At 35.6% G+C, this 25,485-nt stretch overlaps 1 protein-coding gene across 1 annotated transcript in view; it reads right to left on the minus strand.

Moving 5' to 3' along the window:
- Positions 1-25,485, minus strand: part of LOC308646759 (uncharacterized protein) — a 546,497-nt gene that overhangs the window by 240,395 nt on the left and 280,617 nt on the right. Inside the window, exon 5 of the mRNA XM_081290128.1 lies at positions 16,763-16,856. Coding sequence (XP_081146254.1) covers positions 16,763-16,856 — 94 coding nt within the window. The remainder of the gene's footprint in view (positions 1-16,762; positions 16,857-25,485) is intronic.

Consider the following 25,485-nt stretch of genomic DNA (forward strand, 5'->3'; position numbering starts at 1 on the left):
CAGCTTCGGGAGCCAGAACCCGGCCTCTCCGATCCCAGCCACGCTCTGCTAGGAGCAGGCTCCACAGAGCAACCGCCGCGGATTCCCAAGCCCCAGGCCAAAGCAGCCCCGGGAGCCCGAGCCTGGCCGCTCCAAATTCTCCCAGCTCGGTGCACGCTCCGCTAGGAGCAGGGTCAAAGACGCAGTCCCCGTGGGCTCCCCAGCCCTGGGCCAAAACTGTTCCGGGAGTCAGAGCCCCGCCGCCCCTCAGCGCACGATCCACTTGGAGCTGGCGTCAGCACGCAGTCCCCGTAGGTTCCCCAGCCCTGGGCTAAAGCAGTTTCGGGAGCCAGAACCCGGCCTCTCCGATCCCAGCCACGCTCTGTTAGGAGCAGGCTTCACAGAGCGACCCCCGCGGGTTCCTGAGCCCTAGGCCAAAGCAGCCCCGGGAGCCCGAGCCCGGCTGCTCCAACCTCTCCCAGCTCCGTGCACGCTCCGCTAGGAGCAGGGTCAAAGACGCAGTCCCCACGGGCTCCCCAGCCCCGGGCCAAAACTGTTCCGGGAGTCAGAGCCCCGCCGCCCCTCAGCGCACGTTCCACTTCGAGCTGGCGTCAGCATGCAGTCCCCGTAGGTTCCCCCACCCTGGGCCAAAGCAGCCCGGGGAACCAGAATCCGGCCGCTCAAAGTCCGGCGCACGCCTTGCCAGGAGCGAGCCCCGAAGAGTATTCTCCTCAGGTTCTCCAGTCCCGAGCCTGAGCGATCTGTCTGCGAGACGCAGGCAAATACCAGCCTGGAATCACCTGTTCCGTAGTTGAATGAGCTGAGATCAGTAGAAAACAGGGATCATTACATCAGCTCTCCAAGATGGCGGCTGCTGTCCTCCTCCGTGGTCCGACCGGTGTCGAGAATCAAACTGGACCGCTTCTCTCCTCTGTCTCAAAGCCAGAACTCAGCACTAAGCACGGCCAGTGCACCGCTGGCAGGAGCCCCCAGAATCCGCATCGCTGTACTCCCGCTTCGGTACCTCGCCGCCATCCGCGGGGCGGTCCGCCGAGCAGGTTCTGCTACCCTCCGTGCGGAGAAATCGCCCGCGACCGAGCCCCCGCAGTCGAATCCCGCACACTGGAAATCCGTCCTTTAGATTCTGGAGCACCTCGATTTCACTGGAAATTCCCAACAAGGTAGCCTTCAGCTGTTTCACCTCATCTTTCTCCCGCACAGTGACACAGCGCACTGGGGTGATGCACTCCCATCGCCGCCATCTTCTCTCCCAGTGGGTTAGAACTTTGATAACCAGACCAGTAATTTTGCAACCATACCAGCAATGGTAAAGTTTTAAATTTTAAACATATAATAGCTAGGGCCAGGTGTTTGGTATGAATTTACAAAGGATTTTAATTTACCACTTTTTATCCCAATAACTGGACATTGTGAAAGTACTACCTCTATCCTTGGGGGGGAAAAAAGGCAGCAACAAAACAAGAGGAGAATAGGGTTTGTGCTAGATTATGAAACTTAAGATAAATATCCTCATCTTAGGGAAGATTGTTGCCATCATAGTCTGACACTTTTCTATAAACAAGATGGCAGAGTATATATTGATTTTATTTGTACAATAATAAATATTGTTATCAGTAAACATATAAATGTTATACTATATCTATTTTGTGGCAAATAGAGCATATTTTTCAGTTCATACTGAGATACAAATTTTCAGTAGTAAAATGGAAGTGGTCAAAGTGGCAAAATGGGTAAATACATTGAAAACTAAAGTTTCCTATAAAACTTGAAATTGTCATATAATTATAAAGTTTACAGATTTGACTTCAGTGAACTTATTACAAAAAACAGCTAAAATATAGTATTAAATTTAAATTTTAAGAAACTATGTTTTACTTGATTTTTTAAAAGGCCAAAGATCTTAACAGTCACCTTATCAAAGAAAATATGCAGAAAACAAACAAGCATATGAAAAGATAATCCACATCATGTCATCAGGGAAATGCAAATAAAATAGCATTGAAATTCTACCACAAGTCTATTAAAATGATCAAAATCCAGTATAATGACAACATCGAATGCTAGCAAGAATATGGAGCAACATGTACCATCCATTGCTGGTGGGATTGCAAAACTGTCCAGCCACTTTGGAAACCAGCTTGCAGTTTCTTACACAACTAAACATCCCCATTCCACATGATGCAGCAATCATACTCCTTGGTGCATTACCCAGGGGAGTTGAAAACTCAGTCTACAAAAACCTCCTACACATGGATGTTTATAGCAGCTCTATTCATAATTGCCCAAACTTGGAAACATACAAGATGTTCTTCAGTAGGTGAATGGGTAAACTGTGGGACATCTAGACAATGGAATCTCATTCAGTGCTAAAAATAAATGAGCTTTCAAACCATGAAAAACACGGAAGCTATTTAAATGTATATTGCTAAGTGTAAGAAGCAAGTCTAAAAAGGCTTTATTGTATTAGTCCAAATAAATAACATTCTGGAAAAGGCAAATTTACACAGATAGTGAAAAGATCAATGTAAGACAGGAATTAGAAGGGATGGATAGGTAAAGCACAGAGTATTCTTAGGACACTAAAATTACTCCGTATAATTTTATAATGGTGAATACATGTCATTCTAAATTTGTTGAAACCCACAGAATATACACCACTTGGAGTAAACCTTAATGCAAACTCTGGACTCTGGATGATAATGATGTATCAACTGGGCTCATCAATTTTAACAGATGGATGGTGGGATGTTGTCTATTCGTGGGTATGTAGAGAAAAGAGAAATCATTATATCTTCCACTGAGTTGTTCTGTGAACTTAAAAGTGCTCTAAAAATAAAGTCAAATAAAGTTTTTGTAGTTTTAAAAAAATGTATGTTTTAATATCAAGGAAAACAGTTTAATAAATTGATCACCAATCCAAAAATCAGAAATAACATTGAACAAACCATAACTCAGATTTTTTAATTCTATGCTATAGAATTCAATAATTCACTCTTTTATCTGATAAATATGTAGATACAATCTGAGAGACACATACGCAGTATATACGAATGAAAACACAGCAAGAAACTCAACTTCTTTATGAAAGTCTAAATTGGTTTAATTTTTCACAATGGAAAGTAGAACTAATACATACTATGAAAACATCCAGAAAAAGTTATCAGCATTAAGCTTATAATCTTTTTAAAAATTTTACAGCCAGAGGAATTCAGATTAGTTGATATGCAACTTCTTGAATAAAATAAATTCCATAACAAAAGTATTTGTGTGTATAATATGACAACTGGTAATTCCAAGATATTTAAATTCTCAAAATATTTGTGTGGATTTGATCAAGAAATTTTATGATTTAACTGTATTAAAGTATCCCTATTTCCAAACTCTCAGAAAGTAGATCAACTTATGCAAAAAATGTATTTCATCTTACCAAATATAAGGTAATTCTCAAATAAACACTGTTTTAAATAGACCTCAATTTATACTTCTGCTGCTGCTGAGAGAATTATTGAGAAAATTATTTTTCCTCTATCCAAAAACACTGAATATTTGCTGTTACATAGAGTACTAATAGATTCTAGAGAGTATCAAGAAATATAGAAATAATTCCTGTCACTAAGAAGCATATTGTTTTGGATTAGACAAAGGGGAATACAGGAAAGGGAGGGGAGATGGAAACAGGAAAGACAGTAGAATGAACTGGACATAACTTTCCTATGTTCATATATGAATATATAACAAGTGAAACTCCACATCATGTACAACCACAAGAATGAGATCTTAATTAGAATAAGTTATACTGCATGTATGTATGGCAAAATACACTCCACAGTCATGTGTATCTACAAAGAAAAAATGCAATAATAATAATAATATATGAAAAAAGAAGTATATTATTGATTTAGGGAACCTACTTTTACTTCAATGAAAAGACAAATGCAAACAATTACATAATTACTAAATGCAACCTAATTCAGTTTAAGAAAGGGTAGAAAACAGTAGTTTGAATGGCATTCTGTACACCATCATTTGATAGGTTTTAATTTGTGTTTTTCTATTTGGTTTTGTGTATTTAATTCCTGTAATTGACAGCAGTGGCTTAATATAAGAGTGTACCAGATAGTGTTACAACAATAAGTGACTAGTTTATTCCTTCACTGCACACTTTAATTACTGTATTAATTGGTTTATTCATTTTATTTTTCTATGTATTTTCTGTGTACTTTAACTGATACTCATAATGATGCTAATCAGAAATTTCATAGAAAAATGAATTACACTGAGGTTTGAATGAAAAAGCTATAATATTTTAGATTTGCTAATATTTTATAATCACTTCAGAGTGTTAAAAAGCATTTACTTCCAGTTAATCATATTTCTGAAGAGAAATGGCAAACAATATTTCTATAAATAGAATATTGAGAGGTTTCTTATATACATACCTTCAAGTATAGAACATAAGTAAGAGAGAGAGATCCAATCTCTAAACCCACACCACAAATTAGTTTTATTATGCAGAAAGAACTATTCAGATCAAGAGCATTATTTTAACAGTTTGCAGGCGGAATAATGGAATGAACCAATATGTTTTAAATGTCCAATGACTGATAATGTAAAATCATATATGTGTATAGGATTATTTCAAAATTCAAAATATACCTATTCATCCTAATGTAACAGCATATGAAAAGCTCATTTAATTGATTTGTAATCAGATCCCACGTTGAAATTAACCTTAAATTATTCCTCTTTTATGTAATATCAAAGAAGACTATCCATAAGTATCTGCAAAGACCATTAACATACTGTTGTCCTAATCCCTATAAGTGTTTTAAGATTGTATTTCCTTCATATGTGTCAACGAATATATCACAGAGAAGCAGATCTAAAAAATCTAGCTATCTTCTATTCAGACTTTTAAAAATATATACAAAATGTTTTAAAGGTGCCACCCTTCTAATTTTTGTCTTTGAAAATATATTTGTCATAAAATATGCTATTCATGTTAATGTATTAAAGTTTTTATCCAGAGCCTTTGCCTCAAGAACTTCAGACTTGTCCCCAGCTTAATTTAATTTAAACGCCATTACCTCTGGAGCCAGAGCCTTTATCTACAGAATGGCAGTGTAAATCATTGATAAGTAAACTTCATCATAAAAGATTCTTGAATAGCATAATAAAAAATATTGCTGGCTATATTAATTTAACTTTTGTTTTTCCAAGCTCAGGCATAATTAGTTTAAGCATATAGGCAAATACCTACAAAGATTTCATATTTAAAAATTAAAAATTGAAAGTATATGAAAAGTATTTACGTATTATTTATTTTGTAAGATAAGGACAAGATGAGGTTGGCCAGTTTTTCTGTTGAACTAGTTGAGTATTTAATTGTATTCAATCAATTGTAAATAACAGGAGGGGAGGAAAGTGATAAGTAAATATTTTCATATCCTAAAGTTAATTATCCTTCTTCTACTATAAAATTTTACCATCATCTAAGTAGGAAAGATAATGACTGAAATGCCTTAAAATATCAGAGCTATTCTTTTAAAACTGAACATGCACATGCTGTTCAGCCTCCTTCTCTTTGACAATGGCCTACTATCCTAGGCTACTGGGCTACTGGAAAAGAGGGAGTGGAAATGTTCTCTAGTAATAGTACCATCCCAGGATTTTAAAAATTATAGAAAAGATTTTAAAAGACAAGATATTTAAAATGGTATTTTATTTCAAATAAAAGGCCATTTGTGATGTAAAAACACAATGAATTGGCCCAAAATGTTATTTAAAAAAATACTAATAATCTCATTGATAATGCTAGTAAAATAATCCTCTTATAATTATTTCCAGGAAAGAACTATTTTAGTACTATAGGAAATACCAGTGATTATAGGAAAATATGGTACATTATAGATTATTACTGCTTTAATACTATTTTATTCTCTAAAATAATACTCATTTTTTTAAAAATAGAAAATATGTCTTCTCTTCTAATTTTAATAGTCTTGCAAATAAAGTTAGGTGGTGCTGAGTTCACAGTATTCACATTTACAATCCAGTTTGCAAAGAGTTATTTTTTAAAACTAATTATCTTCTCCAAGTAGCAAAGCTAGTCAAGGATGTTTCTTTGCAACTCTTGGAGATGTTATGTAAATTTCTCATTATGACATACTGAAAAGAGAGAAAGAAATTCAGCTTATGTCAAATTTGGATTGTTTTCATAAATTGAAATTTGGTTATTTCTATAACCATGTTCTCAAAAACTAAGCTTTTATCACTTATACATCTTATGTATAATATATTGTCTTGCAATAAATGTAAATCCCTTATCCTTTTTATAATCATATTCATGTAATGCAAATCCCATTTCTAAACAATTTTAATGTACCTACCAACAGTTTCAAAGTACATGAAGCAAAATCTGACAGAATTCAAAGAAGAGATACCTAAATCTATAATTACAGTTAGAAGCTTCAATATTCTCTCAGTAATAAATACAACTAGTAAACAGGAATCAAGAAGTATATAAAAGTGAACCAAATACCATCTATTAACAGGATTTAATTGACATTTGTAAACTATGATAACCAACTAAATATATATTGCTTTATATATTTCTTTCAAAAACACATTAAACATTCATCAATATAAATCATGAAATTATGGGTTTGTTATCCTGGGTATGAAACAAACATTACCGACTTAAAGTAATTTACATCAAACAAAGTATTTTCTCAGATCATAATGGAAATAAAAAATAAAGTAACAGGAAAATATTAAAATAAGCAAAAATTAAATATACTTTGAAACATCCTATGACCAAAGAGGAAATGTTACAATGAATTAAAAAATATTTTGAACTAAAGGAGAATTAAATAGTAACAAACCAAAATTTATGAGATGCAGTTAAAATAGCACTACAGGAAAATTTAGCTCTAACTACTTAGAAAAGAAGGAATCAAATCATAATCTAAATTTTTGTCTTAAAAAGTTAGAAAAAGATCAAAATAAACCCAAATCAAACAGAGTGTAGGAAATAAGATACAAGCAGCAACCCAATGTTTTAAAAACAAAACAAAACAAAAAAGTCAGTGAAAATCAATGAAACCAAAAAGCTGGCTCTTTAAAAAGATCAATCATAAATATAATAAATAATGAAAAAAAAATGAATAAAGTCAATAAACTCTAGTAAGACAGACAAGATAGGCAAAGAAAAAGATGAACAAAAAGACACAATATCAGGAATGAAAGACGGCCTCTCATGGCAGTCCTCACAGACATTAAAAGAATAATAAGATTTATTATGAACACTAGCCATATTGACATATTCTGATAACTTAGACAATAGTCCAGTTCTTCCAAAACCACAAACAACTGATATTCACCCATAACAAACTATATAACCTAAATAACCTTATAACTATTAAAGATGTTGACTTCACAGTTTACAACTTTCCAAAAAAAAAAAAAAAATTCAGGCCCAGATTCTTTCACTGGCAAATAAAACATAGTAATTCCACACACTTTTTCAGAAAATAACATTCATCTATGTATTTCCAAGATTCATTTGGGAGTGAGTTTTGCATAATCAGATCAAACCCTCAATGTGTCACTACCCAGATATTATATGAGAAGCACACCTACAGGGTAAAATGTTGACAGGCAGAAATGATTCATAGAATTACAATGTGGCTGAATTTTATTTATTCCATCCATATGAATTGAGCTTAAAGTTCTTATAGTCTGTAAAGTTAAAATTTCATAATCTATTACAATTAAAGCATAAAATAATTCATAATATTTTTCAATAAATCATCCTATATAAACACTATTTTGCATTTTTTTTCTTATGCATTTGGGAGAAGGAAAGTGGTAGGGTGGAATAGAACAAAAATTCTTGAGGGGGAGAGAGAGTGAAAAAAAAACACTGAAAGAAAAAGTGCATTTTATTTCTATTCTATGGACTCACACTCAGGATTCAGCATTAGACAAAAAACAGAATGATCATTTCCTCAGTTGACCTCAGTTCCTGAGTGTCTCCCATAAAGTAAACAAATCTTTTTAAAATGTGTATTTATATTAAAATGTAGAATATGTAGTGTGTACAATTCAATGTGGTTTATATATACACAGGGGTACATGTATTCACACCAGCTTAAGTGAAAAAATGGCAGCTTTATGCATAAGAACACAGAGGTACAGGAGAAAATATGGTAATTTTGACATTCAAGAAGTGACCAAATGTATTATAATATACTATAGGACAATAAATTTGGGGTGAGGATATTGAAGAATGAGAAAGACCTAGGAAACAAAAGATCAAACAGAGTGACAAATATAAATTGTGATCTGTGTGGGAAAACACAAGGGCACTACAAGGCAAACCACAGGTGATAAGCAACCACGCTACAGTGAAAGGTGCAGTCTTCCCCTGGTAGAAATTCAATCTGCCAACTGAGACAGCTTATCTATGACTTCCTTAACCAAGTATCATATACGCAATATTTCCATCGATGAGAACTATGTTATTCTTTAAGGAATATACTATAACATATTCTAAGAAGTTAAATTATACAAATGACTGAATAATCATATAAACATTTTAAGAAATATCCTGCTTACTAATAGGTACCCAGGTGACAAATGGTTGGAATTGGTTAGCAACTTCTGCAGAAGTAAAGATCACATAAAGGCCCTGAGGTTTCTCTTGCTTAGTCATCTCAGTTCGTTTATTGCCCTGAAATAACCAATAGTGGATTACATCCTGCCCTTTGAAAACTCTCCTGTTCATTTTCACAAGATTTTAAGTTAAATAACATTGAATTGTAATATGTATTCTTTCTTTCTTTTTTTTTAAAGAGAGAGTGAGAGAGGAGAGAGAGAGAGAGAGAGAATTTTTAATATTTATTTTTTTTTTAGTTCTCGGCGGACACAACATCTTTGTTGGTATGTGGTGCTGAGGATCGAACCTGGGCCGCACGCATGCCAGGCGAGCGCGCTACCGCTTGAGCCACATCCCCAGCCCAATATGTATTCTTTCTATGGGTATTCACAGGCTCCCAAGTAGATTTTAATGAAAAGTACTTTCCATTGATGGCATTGTATCATTATCCAAGCAGATATAGCTCTCATTAATTTGGTGGATATTTCTTGTATCTAGTATCCCCAGTACCATCACTACACCCACCAAAGAAATGCAGTAGTATATATGTAAATTCTATCTTTGTTGTTCTCCTATACATCCACAGAAAGATATGTACTCAGACAAAAGACAATTATAATGCAACCTTTTCCAAATGGGATCTGAGCTCCTAAAAGGGTAGAAAATTCCAACACTTTCATAGTGTTACGGATAAAATTATTTTGTAGCATTTTTTTCTTTGTGAGTTTATCTGTCTAGTATGCCCTTAATTCCCATAATGGGAACAATGAAATAATGTAGAATTTTTTAAAGCAAAAATCAACTATTTTTCCTTTTAGAACATTTATGTATACGTAAAACATAAAATTATTTATGCATATTTGAAATATTTATAAACCTGTGCATTTTATTAGGTAATCGTTCCTTTCATTCAATGTTTTATTTCAGAAATTCATCCATGCTAAGGGCAGATGTTTAATCCTGTGTGTGCTCTGTAGCATGCTATCATGTGACTACATGAATCTTCTGTCAAATCACTAGTGCCATTTAAAAAGTGCTCAATTCTTTTGTGATTTTAAGCAATGTTTCAATGGCTTTCATATCCATATTGCCTTTATAATTCTCAGTTTGTCTTAGAAATCAAATACTGGGCTGATCTGTCTGAGTTTCTTTCTTTTCACAACCTTGCAATTCTCTGTTGTCTTCAAACACATACTGCTCAAGATGTTGTCCAGGATTTTTAATTACTTTCAATGGAATCGGGGTTGATTTGTTACTTTGTCCACAGTCATGGAGATGGCCTTTCACTCTCCACTATTAATTCCTCTTACTAGATGTTTTATTGTATAATTAACTATCCTGTTCCCTCAAAATGTTCTTAGCACATAATTGTAATATTAGACACAATTGGTGAGGCAAGTAGACTCACGAAGATATCGGATGTTCACCTGACCAAGCAGACAGGGAACTGCAGGATTCAAGGAATTCTTGAGGGGTCAGACTTGCTTTCGACCTTTTTACTGTAATCCAGATGATAACCATGACAATCTCATCCTTTTTTCTTTCCTAATCCCGGCCCAGGCTTCTTCCAAACTGAAACTTCCTAGATCACAGCTGTTTAACCTCTGATACCTGTTTCCTTTACTTTTTTGCTGGAGTTATTCTGTTCTTAAAACATCTTGCTGACCTTGCACTCTCTCCTGAATTTACTAAAAGATATTATAACTTTTCCTTTAACTTAAACTGACACATTTTCCACTTTTAATACAATAGATTTCTCCTTCGATCAATACGAACCTATATTTCAATGTTATTTTCCCCATAATTCCAACATGTCCCCTATAGAGCAGTTGTCACAACTTATAATAATTTTTTAATTCTGTTTTTTGGTTTCACCTACTAGATTGTAAATTCCATGAAGGCAAAAAAATCGTGTCTGTCTGAACCATATGCTAAAAGATACATGTATCTCGAGTATTTAACACATTAATAGATGCAAAGAAGACCCAATTAATATTTCTGAGCTGTTAAAATTTGTTTTTCCCCTATGTGTCAGCATTATAAAATCTGTAGGAGATTTTAAGGTCAATGAAAAATAAAACTGAAATTGTCAGCTGTGCGTGCGTGATGGTGCATGCCTGTAATCCCAGCAGTTGGGGAGGCTGAGGCAGGAGGATTGCCAGTTCAAAGCCAGCCTCAGCAACAGGTGCTAAGAAACTCAACTAAAATACAAAATAGGGCTGGAGGTGTGGCTTAGTGGTTGAGTGCCCCTGAGTTCAATCACTGGTAACCCCACCCCCAAGAAAAGAACCTACTTTGTACTAATCACTGTATTTAAGGTATTTTATTTTTACAAAAGTATGTAATGTAGATGTTATGATCCCCCTTTTACAAATAAAGAAATTAAAATGTTGGGAAATTAAATAAATTTTGTAAAATTTAGCAGCTAATAGCAGAGCTGAACTTTAATCCCAATTTCATCTGATTCTGAACTCAGACCTGACTACTGCACCGTGCTGTCCCAGGCTAAGGACTCATGATTTATAGATGGTTTCAGATAATCTTTATAAGCCCTACGATTAAAATTCTTTGAAGTTGAGTATGATTCTGCCCCATCTCTTCATGTCCATGAACACACATACAGGAAGCAACTGATCCCTATCAGAAGGACTGCATTCACAGTGTTGTGCTTCAATTTCCTTGTCACAAAACCACCTGGAATTATTATTATATATAGTTTTATTTAAGGACATCTAATCTCCATAAATCTTAGGCCTGAATTATTAAGGTATAATCAATTTGCAAATGTCACATTTAATAATTATAAAACTGATGTTTTCCTGGATTACTGAGTCACTGAAGTGGAGTGGAATACCTCTTTATAGTATTTGGGGAAAGAATATATGATAAGAAGAAAGACATACCATAGCATATAGTAACAGGATGGGACCTAAACTGTTGTAGAATCAACACGTTTAATGCTCAGAGGTGGAACCTGAGCTCCAAATAGGTTCAGTAATCAGTGCAATGCTAAGCAGCCTCCAAATGGCACAACCCGTAGCCTGCTGATAAAGTTACCACATACATATTTGTTATGAGTACCTGTGCTTTCCAGTGGCATTGCTAGCAGCATGCTAATCACTTTATAGTATATGTGCTAGTTATTAGTTACTGTTTCATAAATCACTGGTTCATAAATAATAAATCCTAAAGGTTCATCCTTAGAGTTGTATGACTTCTTTCTTAACTTTTGCCTAATTTCCCTTTCTTTTAGTGTTTGGTTCTGCAACCCTTATCCTTTCAATACAAACTCCATTAGTTACAATAATTGAACAATAATTTATTCCTCTATAAGAGACAAATTGCTTTTCATTCTAGTAGTTATAAAAACAGAAACCCATATAAATTCATTGTGCTTGTGTGATACAAATCTGGATGTGGATTTACATATTGGGGTATAATCAGTGGTAAAGCACCCCTAGGTTCAATCCCCAGTACCAGTAGTATTCAGCATAGTCATGTCTGGCAATCTCAAATTTGCTTCAACATTGATGCATGTATTCAACAAACCCTTAATTAAGCATCTACCATCATGCAGAAATAGATTCATATAAACATGAATAATTTATAGTCTTTGCCAACAATGAGTTCACAGAATGACAGACTATTAAAATATTATTAAATAAGATACATTGTAAGAACTTCTTGGAAAAGTACAGTCCAGGTGACTTGGAGAATTTCTAAGTAAGTTTGCTTCCCACAGGAAGTACAAGTTACCGGGGAGGGTTCACCTGCCCATCACAGGCCAAGAGTAGTGAAAAGGAATGAGGAGCTCAGTAAGCAGAAATTCTGCCCAGGATGCACAAGAATATGTACAGAATGTTAGCTTTTACCTAATAAAATCAGTGGAAACAAGAGTACATGTTTCATCATTGATTTTATTAAAGAAACAGTGTACTTTGAAAATAAGGTAAAAACTAATTAAAATCAACATCTATTAGAAGAAGAAAATAATAACAACATTATTTTCTCTTTCCCTTTTTTCACTTTTCATAAAGAAATAGCAGATAAATTTCTATGGAGTCACTGTTGCCGATAAAACCTCACTTTTTCCTTGTTATAGAGGTCATCTTACACAGTTGTATCTGGTTCTGTATTAATTGTAGACCTGTAATTCCTACCCAAAGTCCCCTGATACTAGATAGGTTCTCATGTCTTCTCATTCTATATTTCAGTGTGTATTCATCATCAGTGTTTATTATAGTAGTCATCTCCTCTGCACTATTGTATGTCGTGAAAAGTTAAATTCAGCAGGGATGATAATTAAGAGAGATACAGCTAGAAGGAATACTTGCCAGCATCTATCTAAAGTTTTAAATGTACAAAATCTATGACCCAACTGTACTTTATATCTGCTCTGGGAAAAAAAAATCGGCATGCATACAAAGAGACATGCTACAAGAATGTTCAGAGTAGCATTGTGTAAAATCATAGGTTGTTGGAAACAACTATGTTTTCAGAATTAGATTAAAATCAGCTACGTACTATGGAAGGCTGTATAACAACTAAATATAGTTTGGTTAATTGAGATGGAAAAATCTTCAAGATAAATTGTTGGTCAAATTAAGCACATTAGAGAGAGATATACAAATAAAGATCACATTTCTATAAGACACATTTGGGTAAAATGTGTGTTTGGGAGACTATATATACTTGTATAACTAGTGAGAAAAAAATATAACAAAACAATTGTCATTTTAGAGAATTCTGAAAATGAGAAGGGTGGTCAGGTATAATTTTAAATGTTGTCTGTTTATATTAATGTTTTATAGTGAAGACACTAACGTATTTCTTGGGTATTTTTTATGATTAAATACAGGTATTGGTTTTAAATGAAAGAAAATACTTTATGAGCAAGAACTACAAGAGTTTGCTGGTTGGGCATCAGGTTGACCTCTTGGAGAACTGTAAGGCACCTGGCAGCCATAGTTTCTACAATCTGATATTTTCAGAGGAATAAAGATACTATGAAGAAAGAATATCCATCCACTTTAAAGCACCCTTTCTTGTTCTGCTACTTTGTAATTCACATTTAGCAAACTACTTTTTATCTCTTTGTTTTTACACATTTTCATATAAAAGGCTCTCACAAGTTCCCTTGTTTGTAACTATGTTCTTTGGTGTTTGTGATGATTGTATAATATCCTGTGTCTTTCACTGATTAGGTCTATGAGTGTGGGCCATGTGCTCATTTCCATTTTAAAAGACAGAGACGTGTAATAACTCATGTCTCAGTTTCTGCTTTTTTAGGGTATTCATTCTAGTTTAATTTATTTATGGTTATGTGAAAGTTTTCATATCATAAAAAAAGTTTTCACACCATATTAAAAATGACATTTACCTACATTACCTTATAATTTTAAGTTCCATTTCATAATCTAACCAAGATAGTGTACCTATTCCAATTAGTGCATTTTTATTTAACCTATTTTTACTTTTTAAAAAAGTTCCATCAATTTAACTGGGCATGGTGGTACATGCCTATAATCCCAGTGACTCCGGAGGATGAGGCAGGAGAATTGCAAGTTTGAGGCCAGCCTTAGCAACTTAGTGAAGCCCTAAAGCAACTTAGGGAGACCATGTCTCAAAAGAAAAAAGAAAAAGGGCTGTAGTTCAGTGGTAAAGCATCCCTAGGTTCAATCCCCAGTACCAGGAAAAAAAAATTGTATCAATTTTAAAAAACACAACAATCAACTCATAAATCACTTCTGATAGATATTAATAGTTGATAGTCATATTTATAACTGTTATAACTTGGGTCTTGAATGTCCCCCAAAGGTCTATGTATTACAAGCTTATTCTCCAGGGAGGTGCTATTGGGAGGTGGTGGATCCTTTTAGAAGTGGGATCTAGTGGAAGTCTTTAGGTTTTTGGCAGCATACCCCCAAAGAAGTTGTGGGGTCCTTGTCTCATTGCGCTTGTGTACACACACATGTTTTTTTCTTCCTGACTACAGTATAAGCAGCTTTACTCCACCATGCACTGTTCATTATTAGCATCCAGCAGCCCATCAGACATCTAAAAGCAATGGGACCCAATCATGGACTGGAATCTCTAAAACTTTAAGTCAAAATATTCTTTGATAAACTGATTATCTCAGTTATTTATCAGAGTAATGGAAAACTAACTTACATATTGGCAAAAATCAACTCATTCACTCATCAATTGTTTATTGAGCATTTACTCTATGCCAGATATTTTCTAAGCACTTTGATTTACAAAGTACCACAAAGCATCAACGAAAAAATCTTGCCTTGTAAAGCTTAAACCTTAGCAGTAAGTGACAAACAATAAACATAATAAAGTATACTGAGTATATAAAAATTGTTAAGTGCACTTTATGGTGAAAAGAAAAAGTAAATTAGAAATAGGGGACAGGATTGGAGGTGGAAGGCAAGTTTACAAAGTTAATCGAAAAGTGTTGGAGTCAATATTACTGACTTGTTATAGGTACATCATATACAGATGTACCTGGTTCTGTATTAATTGTAGACCTGTAATTCCTACCCAAAGTCCCCTGACACTAGGTAGGTTCTCGTGTCTTCTCATTGTATATTTCAGTGTGTGTTCATCATCAGTGTTTATTATAGTAGTCATCTCCTCTGCACTATTGTATGTCCTGAAACGTTCATGAGAAGATAACATCCAAAAGCAAAGTTTTGATGGAGATGAAAGATTTAGTTATAGTTGTCTAGTTCAAAAACCCAGAAATGGGGACATCTTTAGCAAAGATAAGAAACACCAAGAAAAGTGGAGTAAGAATTAAATCCTAGGAATCAAAATGTTAAAACAGCAGGGAAATGAGGAAGATCTGTTAAAGAAGACTAAGAAATAAAAATTGATGATATTGAAGAAAACCCAAGAGAGTGGGACATCATCCCAGCCAGGTGACCAGGAGTGCAGCAAGCAGGAAGGAGCAAAGAGCTGTGGGAAATGGCACTGACAGGTAAAGCAAGATGGGAATGAGAACAAGAGCCATTCCACATGGAGCATCTGGTGATTGATACGGTGTATATATATGAGGTACCCCACCCCCAAAGCTCCTGTATTAATGCAGGCAATGAAGTAACTAGATTAAAAATATATGTAATATAATCAGTCCACTCTCATTTGATTGGACCAAGTGGTCACTCTATGTGAGTGGAGCATAGCTGGAGGAGGTTGATCATCGGGCATGTCCTGGTTATGTCCATCTTCCCTATGGGCTCTTTTCCCCTCTCTGCTTCCTGGTCTATGTGAGTAGAGAGGACCACTGCTGCTCCACCGTGCCCCTCTGCCATGATGTTCTGTCTCACCTCAAGCCCACAGTGATGCAGTCAGCTGACCATGAACTGAAACTCTGAAACTGTGAGCCAAAATAAACTTTCCTCCTGATTTATTCTTGTCCAGTATTTTGTTCACAGTGATGAAAACTAACATCTTGACTTTGGCAAGAACCATGTCTGGAGAGTTCTTAAGAACTAAACGTTTCTAATATCTATGTGATCTTCCCTGTAACATCTCCTTCACCCAGTGTGTTAGTCAGCTTTCTATCATTGTAGCAACTCTGGTAAATGAAATTACAAAAAGCACAGGTTTATTTTGGTTCACAGTTTTAAAGGCTTCAGCACACTGCAGATTGAATTGCTCTGGGCCTTTAGATAGGCAGTACATCGTGGGAGGCGCATGTAGTGGAATGATGTTATTCATCTCATGGTGGGGACTTGAAAGACAGGGTCTAGAATCACACTGCTCCCTTCAAGGGCATACCCTTAATGCCCTAAGACTTTCCTATGAGGCCCCACCTATTAAAGCCTTTACCACCTCCTAATAACACTAAGCTGGGAACAAAGCTTTTAACACATGGATCTTTTGAAATATTCTAGATCCAAGCTATAGAACCCAGAAACTACTTTCCTGAATTTTATGCTTATCATTCATTTATATTTTTTATAGTTTCATCACAAACATTTATATTCCTAAGCAATATATCAACATTATAGAAGTGGCATTGTATTATTTACTTTCAAGAGAAACAAAACCAATAGGATATAGAGAGAGATTAGTAATGAGATACTGACTCACATGATTATGCAGGCTAAGGAGTCCCAGGATCTGCTGTTGGTGATCTGGAGGTCCAGGGAAACCAGTGGTATAGTTCCAGTCCAAACCAGAAGACCTAAAGAAAAGAGCAGCCAATGGCATAAGTCCCAATCCAATCTGAAGGTCCAAGAAGCAGAAGGACTGATGTCTCAGGACAAAAAGAAAAGGTGGATGGCCCAGCTTGAACAGAGAGAAAGAGCAAAATCCCCTGGGCTCTCCTTTTTTGTTCTCATCAAGGCCTCAAGAGATTGGATGATGCTTACTCATATCAGTGAGTGTGATCTTTACCTAGTCTGCTGCTCTAAATGCTAATCTCTTCTGGAAATACTCTCACAGACATATCCAGAAATAATATTACCAGCTATCTGGATATCCATTAGCCTGCCCAGTTAACACATGAAATTAACCATCAGAGCTATCAACTCTACATAACATTTCTACTCAATATATAGCTTAGTTTGCTTATGGTATAGGTGAAAAAAAAACAATAATTTGTTTTTCAATCCATGGATAGTTTCTCTTATAAAATTCTAGTACATGTATCCTGGTGCAAATAAAGAAGGTTAAACATAGATGTGCTAGTGTATGGTAAATGAAGAAGTCTGCTTAGAGGTCAGAAGCAAATGAGTAGCCTTCACCTCACTCAGACCTCCCAAGCCTCTGGGAGTTAATATCCACTACACATGTCACCTATTTTTTTTCCTACTGTGGTGTCTCTCTCCAGGGAACATCCATTCCAGTTAAATTCCTAGAGACCTATTTGTGGTGTGGTAGGATACATTAATGTTCAGCTTTATCAGAGGATGCTAACGGGTTTTCCAAGAGGGTTATGCCAATTTACACTTCCTGCACAGTACATAAGAGTTAGAGTTAATCCATTTTCCTGTCAACACTTATCATGTGAGTTCCTACATTTCTTCAATCTAATGAATATAAAACAGTATCTCATTGGCTCTTAATTTGAATTTTTCTAATTACTAATAATGTTAAGAATAATTTCATATATTTCAAGTATCTATCTCTGTGAAAGATTATGCATACATTTTAGGCATTGTTAATAGAGTAGTTATATGCATATTAATATAGTTCTCATGTTTGAAGACTTCTCTTTTCACATTGTTTTTTGTCACATTTTAATGGTTTCTTTTGATGAACCCATTTTATACATAAATGAGGTTATATAAATATTTCCTTTTTAAAGATAGCATATTTTATATTTTCTAAGACAAACCTGCTATTGTTATGGTTTAGATACGAAGTGTCCCCTAAAAGTTCACATGTGAGACAATCAATACAAGAAGGTCCAGAGATGAAATGATTGGATTATGAGAGTTGTAACTTAATCAGTGGATCAATCCACAGGTATGTATTAACTGAGTGGTAAGGTGGGGTATGACTAGAAGAAGTAGATCACTGGGGGCATACCCTTAGAGTTTATATTTCGTCCCTGGTTTGCAAAGCTCTCTGATTCCTGGCTGTCGAGTTCTGAGATGCTTTCTTTGCCATGCCCTGCTGCTATGATATTCTGCCTCACCTGTGGCCCAGAGTTATGGAGTCAGCTTATCATGGACTGAACCTCTGAAACCATGAGCCAAAATAAATTTTTATTCTTCTAAGTTGTTCTTGTCAGGAAATACAAAAGCCAATTACAACAGTTATCAAAAAGTAAGAAATACATTGTCCTATATTTTCTTCTAAATATTTTAAATGGAGTCTCTTACATATGATTCCTATATCCATTTAAAATTCTTTTCAGAATGGTGTGACATTGGGATCAATTTTTTTAATGTGGATAAAATTTTCTCATTCTATTTATTGGTAATTTCCTCATGAACTCAATGATGTGCTACATATTGGTTATAAGTTATGGGCCATATATGTGTTCCACATTCCATATGTGTGTGTGGGGGGGTGGGGGGTGAAGTCCCTCTATTCTGTTGCACTAGTCATTTCTCTATTCTCATTCCAACTCCACACTCAGAATAAGAATAATAGCCTTATAATAAGTCTTAAAATTTTGGTAGAGATTATTCTCTTATTTTCTTTTTCTTCAAGATGATCTCAACCATTCTTGGGTATTTTCCCTTTTAAATACATAGTAGAAACCCATTAAAACACACAGAGAAACTTGCAAAGATTTTTAAATGTTTGCATTTACTATCACCAAAGTATTTGGCTTTTGATTTCCTTCCTTAGCATTTTTTGTTTGATCACGAGTGTATACTGGCCTTATAGCATGAGTTAAGGTTTATATTCTCCTTCTATACCCTCTACAAGATTTTAGAACTATTATCATTCATAACTTTTTGACATTTGGTCAAAAGCAGCAGTATATCCTGCTTTTGTATTGTTGCAAGACTCTGCTCTTCAGGTTAAATTTCCCCCACAGTTGCAAGTTTATCCCTGCTGCCTTCTTCCTTAAGTCAATATTGGTATAGCATTATTGTAGAGTTTTAGAATTTATTTTGATTCATTCTTTTTTTGGAATAGAGGTGCTTTTAGAATTATTTACATTTTTACTATGCATTTGAGTCTGTAATTATTCTTTTCATTTCTAATGTGGACTTTTTTCCTTAAATTGATCAATATTGTCAGAAACTTCTCCTTCTCATAAGCTTTCCAGGAAGTCACTTGTAGTCCTGTTGATTCTTTTTATTACAACTTGGTTTTCTGCCTTATAGATATTTTTTTCCTTTAGGTCATCTCTTCTATTTTAGTCTGAATTTATTACTTTCTACTTTCTGACCTCTTAAATTCTAACAATGGTTAGCTTTTCTTTTTCCAATGTAAACATTTAAGAATAGAAACCGTTCTCAAATACCACTTTAGTTGTATTCTATAATTTTTATATATAGAATCTGTCATTCATATTTATGTGCTTTAATTTCCATTATTGACCAGTAGACTGTTTATCCATTAGTTCTTTATTTCATGGCTTTTACTTATAATAATTATCATGTCAGCTCTTACATGACTTACACTTCCTTTTTATTGTTCCACTATTTCCTGGCACTGAATTATTTTGCCCAAGTTTCTCCTTTTATCACTTGTAGTTCCATAACCCAAAACCAGAAAATTATTTTTTCTTAAAAGGTTTTCAAAAGATTGATACCTAAAGAGAAGAAAAGATCTTCAGGAAAGATCCAGGAGCTCAGCTTTACAAGTGACAATAATGGATTAGACACCACTTTCTGAGAAGGGAAAGATAGTATTGGTGGATGAGTTTCTCAATGAGCACCTGATAAGAGAATTTATCTATTGACTATTTCATGACATTTCTTAGACCAAAGCAGGACCAATGGTTGACAATTACAATGAGAGTCTATAAAACATTTTTTTAATTGGACTTAGCTTCTATGACAGCTAGAGATGTATAAATTCTAAATTTCATGAATGCAAGGGTAGCCTATAAGATATTATGTGTCCTCCTAAGCTTTTGGAACTTTGAAAACACTGTACACATTAAAGATTTGATGAATGAGTCCAATTTTGGAGATCATGAAGAAGCTTTAGTGGAGGGAGAATAAGTCTGGCTCCAGCTACTGAAATAAAATTTCATCATGAATTAGGTTTCTGAGTCATTTGCCTCTGGAACCACATAGAAAAGAAAAATTGACTAGAAAATATTTTCAGACTTGACTTATAAAATTTGCTTTCCAGAATAGAAGTGACTCCATTTGTAGGCTTTAGTATCTTTGTGGAAAATTAATGATAGATCATACTGTACTAATTTTATTTGAATTTGGAAGTCTTTTCAATTTCTGGTGAGTGAGGAATATAAAATTGTAAGTTGCAGAATGTGTTCAGATACACTAGGTTAGACCATATAGCTAGGTATAAAATAGAATGGGACAAAGAAAAATTTTAATCAAAATGCAATATGACATTATCGTTAACTCAATGAATGTCTTACTGTGACATGTTTTGTGTTGGGCAACATTGGACAAGATTTTCTTGTAATGCAGAACTGCCAAACTCATCAGTGATCCCAGATGATTGTGCAGGATCTGTGAACCCTGAGGAGCAATCATGTATAGGGAAGCAAAGTGCCTTTTGATGCCTAACTGATCCTCTGCAAAAAAAAAAAAAAAAAAAAAAAAAATTGGATCAGCCATTCCTCTAGTTTACAATGTATGTGTGTGCATGTGTGTGTGTGTGAACCATGGAGCAGACAGGGCAATTCTATGTCTCCAAAATAACTATACTTATAAATGGATATACTTTGAATATATAGGAAAGTATTTGTCTTAAACCAGCACTTTCATTTCAGATTGTAAAAAAGTAAATAAGAGCCAGGTCCCACCTTATATGGGTGAGCCCGTTATCTTTCTCCCTTTCTTCACTCATGATTTGTGACAATCAGTTTCATTTTGATGGCTCAAGTTTGCAGTAATTCAGTGTAAACAAAATTAGGCACTGCTCTGAAGGTATTTTAGAGGGTACATCTATTAACTTTAAGTAAGGGAGACTACTTTAGATAGTAGGGCAGGCCTGTTTCAATCAGGTGAAAGTCCTTAACAGAGTCTAGAAGAAATTCCAACTGTGTATAGCAATTCCAGCTGTGTCCAAGGGTTCCAACCTGCCCTTCCTGACAGCCTGAACTATGGGTTTCAGAATTTCCTTGCCAAATTTCAAATCCTATAATTAAGTAAACCATGTCCTTGAAATAAAAATCTCTTTATAGATACAGATACACACACATATGTATAACACATTATGTACATTTGTATGTATATACACACACCCCACCACATATGCATCTTGGTTCCTTTTTCCTAGGTGAAACCTGATACATTCTCTTATATATGGATTATAGCTTGAAAAGCTCTATGACCAGAAAATAGTAGGAAGGCCTTATTTAAAACTTAAGCTCAATTCAGTAGTTACCGCCCAGTTTCCTAGCAAACTCTGCCATGAAGTAAAAGGCTTCCATCTAATAATAAGGCATATAATATTTCTTTCAGGAAACTCTGTTATGAGGATGAAGCATAATCTTGGTATTTCTGGATCTGGTAATGTCATTTTAACATATATTATCAAAATCTCAGTCTGGATGAACACATACATGCACACATTGGCACTACTACATCTTCCTCAGCCTTCCTCTGAATTTGCATTCCACTAGATAGTCGCTAGCACATAAATATACCTGTGAGTCTAGATCAGAGGGCTTTATTCATTGCCATTGGAATTTGCTCAACCCTTTTCTTGGCAGCCTGTGTGACACATTAGAATGTAAGGCCCTCATTGGCACCTTTCAATAATGAGGCATGAATGTTAGAAAACAGGTGCCTAAGATTCCCTATTCCAATATATAAAACTGGAGAACTTTCTACGTGATTCTTCAGAGGGTGCACAGTAGTACTGAGTGGTGGTTGCTCACCGTGGAAACCCCTCATTAGGAAACTCTTCACTGTTTCATATTCTTTTTCTTTTCACCTTCATTCACTGTCTTAACTGTGCTTCCTAGAACCACTTCCTGAGAAACTGTTCAAGTACTTGTGTCAGCTAAGAAATGCATTCTGAATATGACCTAAAATGTTAATCCTAACAGCAAACTTCTGGAATTGGGTCACTTGCAAGTTGGATAGCAACAAGGACTCCATTACAGATGTTTCATGGGCTGGTGCTAACTCTAGTGGGCTACACAATCACAGTCACTAAGAGACTCTTTTCTGATGTGGATAGGCATTAGGTGCAGATGGAAGGAGAAGCACTGGCATATATACTAGTTCTAATATTTGCAAGACAGAGAAAAAGTAGTTCATGAAAAGAAATATGACATAGAACAGTTTTGTAACTGTCTTAAAAGATGTGAAGATAGAGAATGTCTGGTTCAGTCAAACATCAAATCAAGGCAGGTGAAGGAAGCTATAAGGCTACCTGACCAGACTTTAATAAAACACTAATTTTATTTATTTAAAGGCTAGACTGCTCAAAAAACCATAGCATGATTTGACTGTAAGAGTAGAATAGCTAGAAAAGACACTGAACACACAACTATGGAGAATACTCTATGCTCATGTCAGGGCTGATATAGTTGCTATGGTTTGAATCTCAAATATTCCCCCCCAAAAGCTCATGTATTGAAAACTTGATCCCCAATGCAACAATGTCAAAGTTGAGAGTTTTAGGAAATGAATGGGATATGAGGGATCTAACCTTGACAGATGAATGTATTATTAGAAGGTGGGACCTAGTTAGAGAAAATAGGTTTATGGGGCTTACCCTGGTAGAGTTTATCTCATTACTAGTCCCTGCCTCTCTCTTTTTTTCTGGTTGACATGAGTTGACCAACTTTCCTCTACCATGGTCTTCTGCTTTATCTCAGCCTCAGTACCTTGTAACCTGGGATGGATACAATTTGGTGGATGTACTAAGAACTTCGAATTCCAGAATTCCTAGAGGCTTGGGAGGCTGAGACAGGAGGATCTTGAGTTCAACAGCAGCCTCAGCAACAGCAAGGCACTAAACAACTCAGTGAGACCCTGTCTCTAAATAAAAAATACAAAGTGGGGCTGGGGATGTGGGTAAGTGGTTGAATGCCCCTAAGTTCAATCCCTGACACCACCATCACCAAAAAAAGAAACTGGGAACACTGGTATTACTGGCATGATAAAGGTTGGGAAGAGCAAAAGTCAGGAAAGAGGTTGAGGTTCAATATCAGAATAAAGGTAGATGTAATTTTCATAAGCAACAGCAACAATGACAGGCAGGGGATCTTAGCTGAGAATTGTGTCAATGGACAAAAGATGATCATACCTCTAGGAAGCCCTGCTGACTTAGATAACTGAAAAGAGTCAAGAGCTGCTAAATAGAAGGCTGTTGCCTATTTTCACAGTACAAAATCGTGACCCCTCATTAACCCAGAACAGGTCCATCCAATATACTGATTCCAGCCTGGTGAGACCCTGAGCAGAGGACTCAGTTTACCTCTACCTGGTTTCTTGACCCACAGAAACTAAAAATTCATAAATGGGTTTTTAAGCTGATAAACTTATGATCATTTGTCATATAGTAATAGAAAATAAATGCATCTGGCCAATTCATACTTACTTCAGCAGTCCATTTGATTGATATGTAAAGTTTTTTGTGGGGCTTTGAAAAAGAGAGTGCCTAGTAGCTGGTCCCAGATCTGATCTGACCTGTCGGTTCACCTGGACCATATATGATCCAGCTGATCCAGTGGTGACAGAGACAACTGTAGATGATTAGGGTTATTTACTGTCACTGATAAGGCCCCACAGAGTCACAGCACAGAACGTCAGGGTACCAGAGCAAAGCCATAGACCCCAGATGCAGAAGAATACTCATCATTTGAATAATAGTTCCTGTCACACTACCATTGCCTTAAAGAGACTGTCTGATCATGGGCTGTTAAATTGCTATAAAACCAGGGGTGACAAGTAAGCTGGGTATTGTCAGAACCCACATTATAAGGTCAAACATGTTCAGTAATAAGTTCCAGTAAAAACTGGAAATGACATATTGAGGGTTGAATCCAAGCAGACTTAAGAGGGATAAGTAATTTACACAAACAAATGGACCAGGATATTGTATCATGCACCTCTTTTGCACTGAGGAAGCTCCCCTAAGCTTACACTTATGGCCTAGCGGGAGAAACTTGGGGTCTGATTTATAGAAAAAGTGACTCAAGTTTTTAGTGTCAATCAAGCATGAATTGCAGTCATCTTGCATCTCTGCTCCAGAGGTAGCACTTGAAGAAAAGTAGTGAGGAAAAGTTCTTCCAACAGAAAATTTTCAATAGTACATGTGTTCAACTTCATGTGGAAGACCTGTTTATAAAATAAGCCAGACATCATATCTTAAAAGGCAAGAGTGTTACATTTCATTTTTATTATAAGGAAAGATTGTCTTTCAAAGGGAAGTAATAGCAGAGAATTGACACCGTGCCGGGATGGATGCAGGAAATGTTGCTTCTGCCTGATATTCATGGCTCCTGGTTTTAATAACTCGTATAATTTCATATAAGCCAACCAAACTTTATTATGTGTGAAAACAAGAACAGAAGAAAACCTGGAATGAGCAATATATTTTTTTCTTAATTAAATGTGTTCCCACATACAACAACTCAAATATTTTAAGAGTAATGTAATTATCAAGACACTGTGCAGAACCCAATCTTCAACTAGAATGACATGTGTTACTGTGGTGTACAGAAGGGGCCCTGTGTAGCTTTACCCTATTTTCTCTAAAATGCAGAGTAACTACCACTAGAGATGGGACAAGGGCTTCTCCTATTTCTATAGCAACACCTCTATATGAAGACCCAGAGGAGTCTACAACTTTCTGATGATTTTATGAAAAATGAAGCAATTTTCACCAAGAAACACTATTGCTAAGTGTATAGTTCTGTTGTTGTTCTTCCTGGGGTGATGTGTGTGTATATGTGTGGGTATGTATTAGAATCTAGGTATCAAGCCATGTATGGTAGTGTACACCTGTAATCCCAGCAACTCAGGAGAATGAAGCAGGAGGATTGCAAGTTCAAGGCCAGCCTCAGCAACTAAGGGAGTCCCTAAGCAATTTAGTAAGAACTTGTATCAAAATAAAAAAAAATTAAAAAGGAAAAAAATTAAATGCAAAACTGCATCAATCACAGGCTAACAAGGACATGGTAAGATGAGTTCTAATGCCTCAAGAGTGCAATTGGCCTACTTGCTAGTTAAGCTATCAAGACCAGC

Source organism: Spermophilus citellus (assembly GCF_964194105.1).
Source record: "Spermophilus citellus genome assembly, chromosome: 1".
NCBI classification, from domain to species: domain Eukaryota; kingdom Metazoa; phylum Chordata; class Mammalia; order Rodentia; family Sciuridae; genus Spermophilus; species Spermophilus citellus.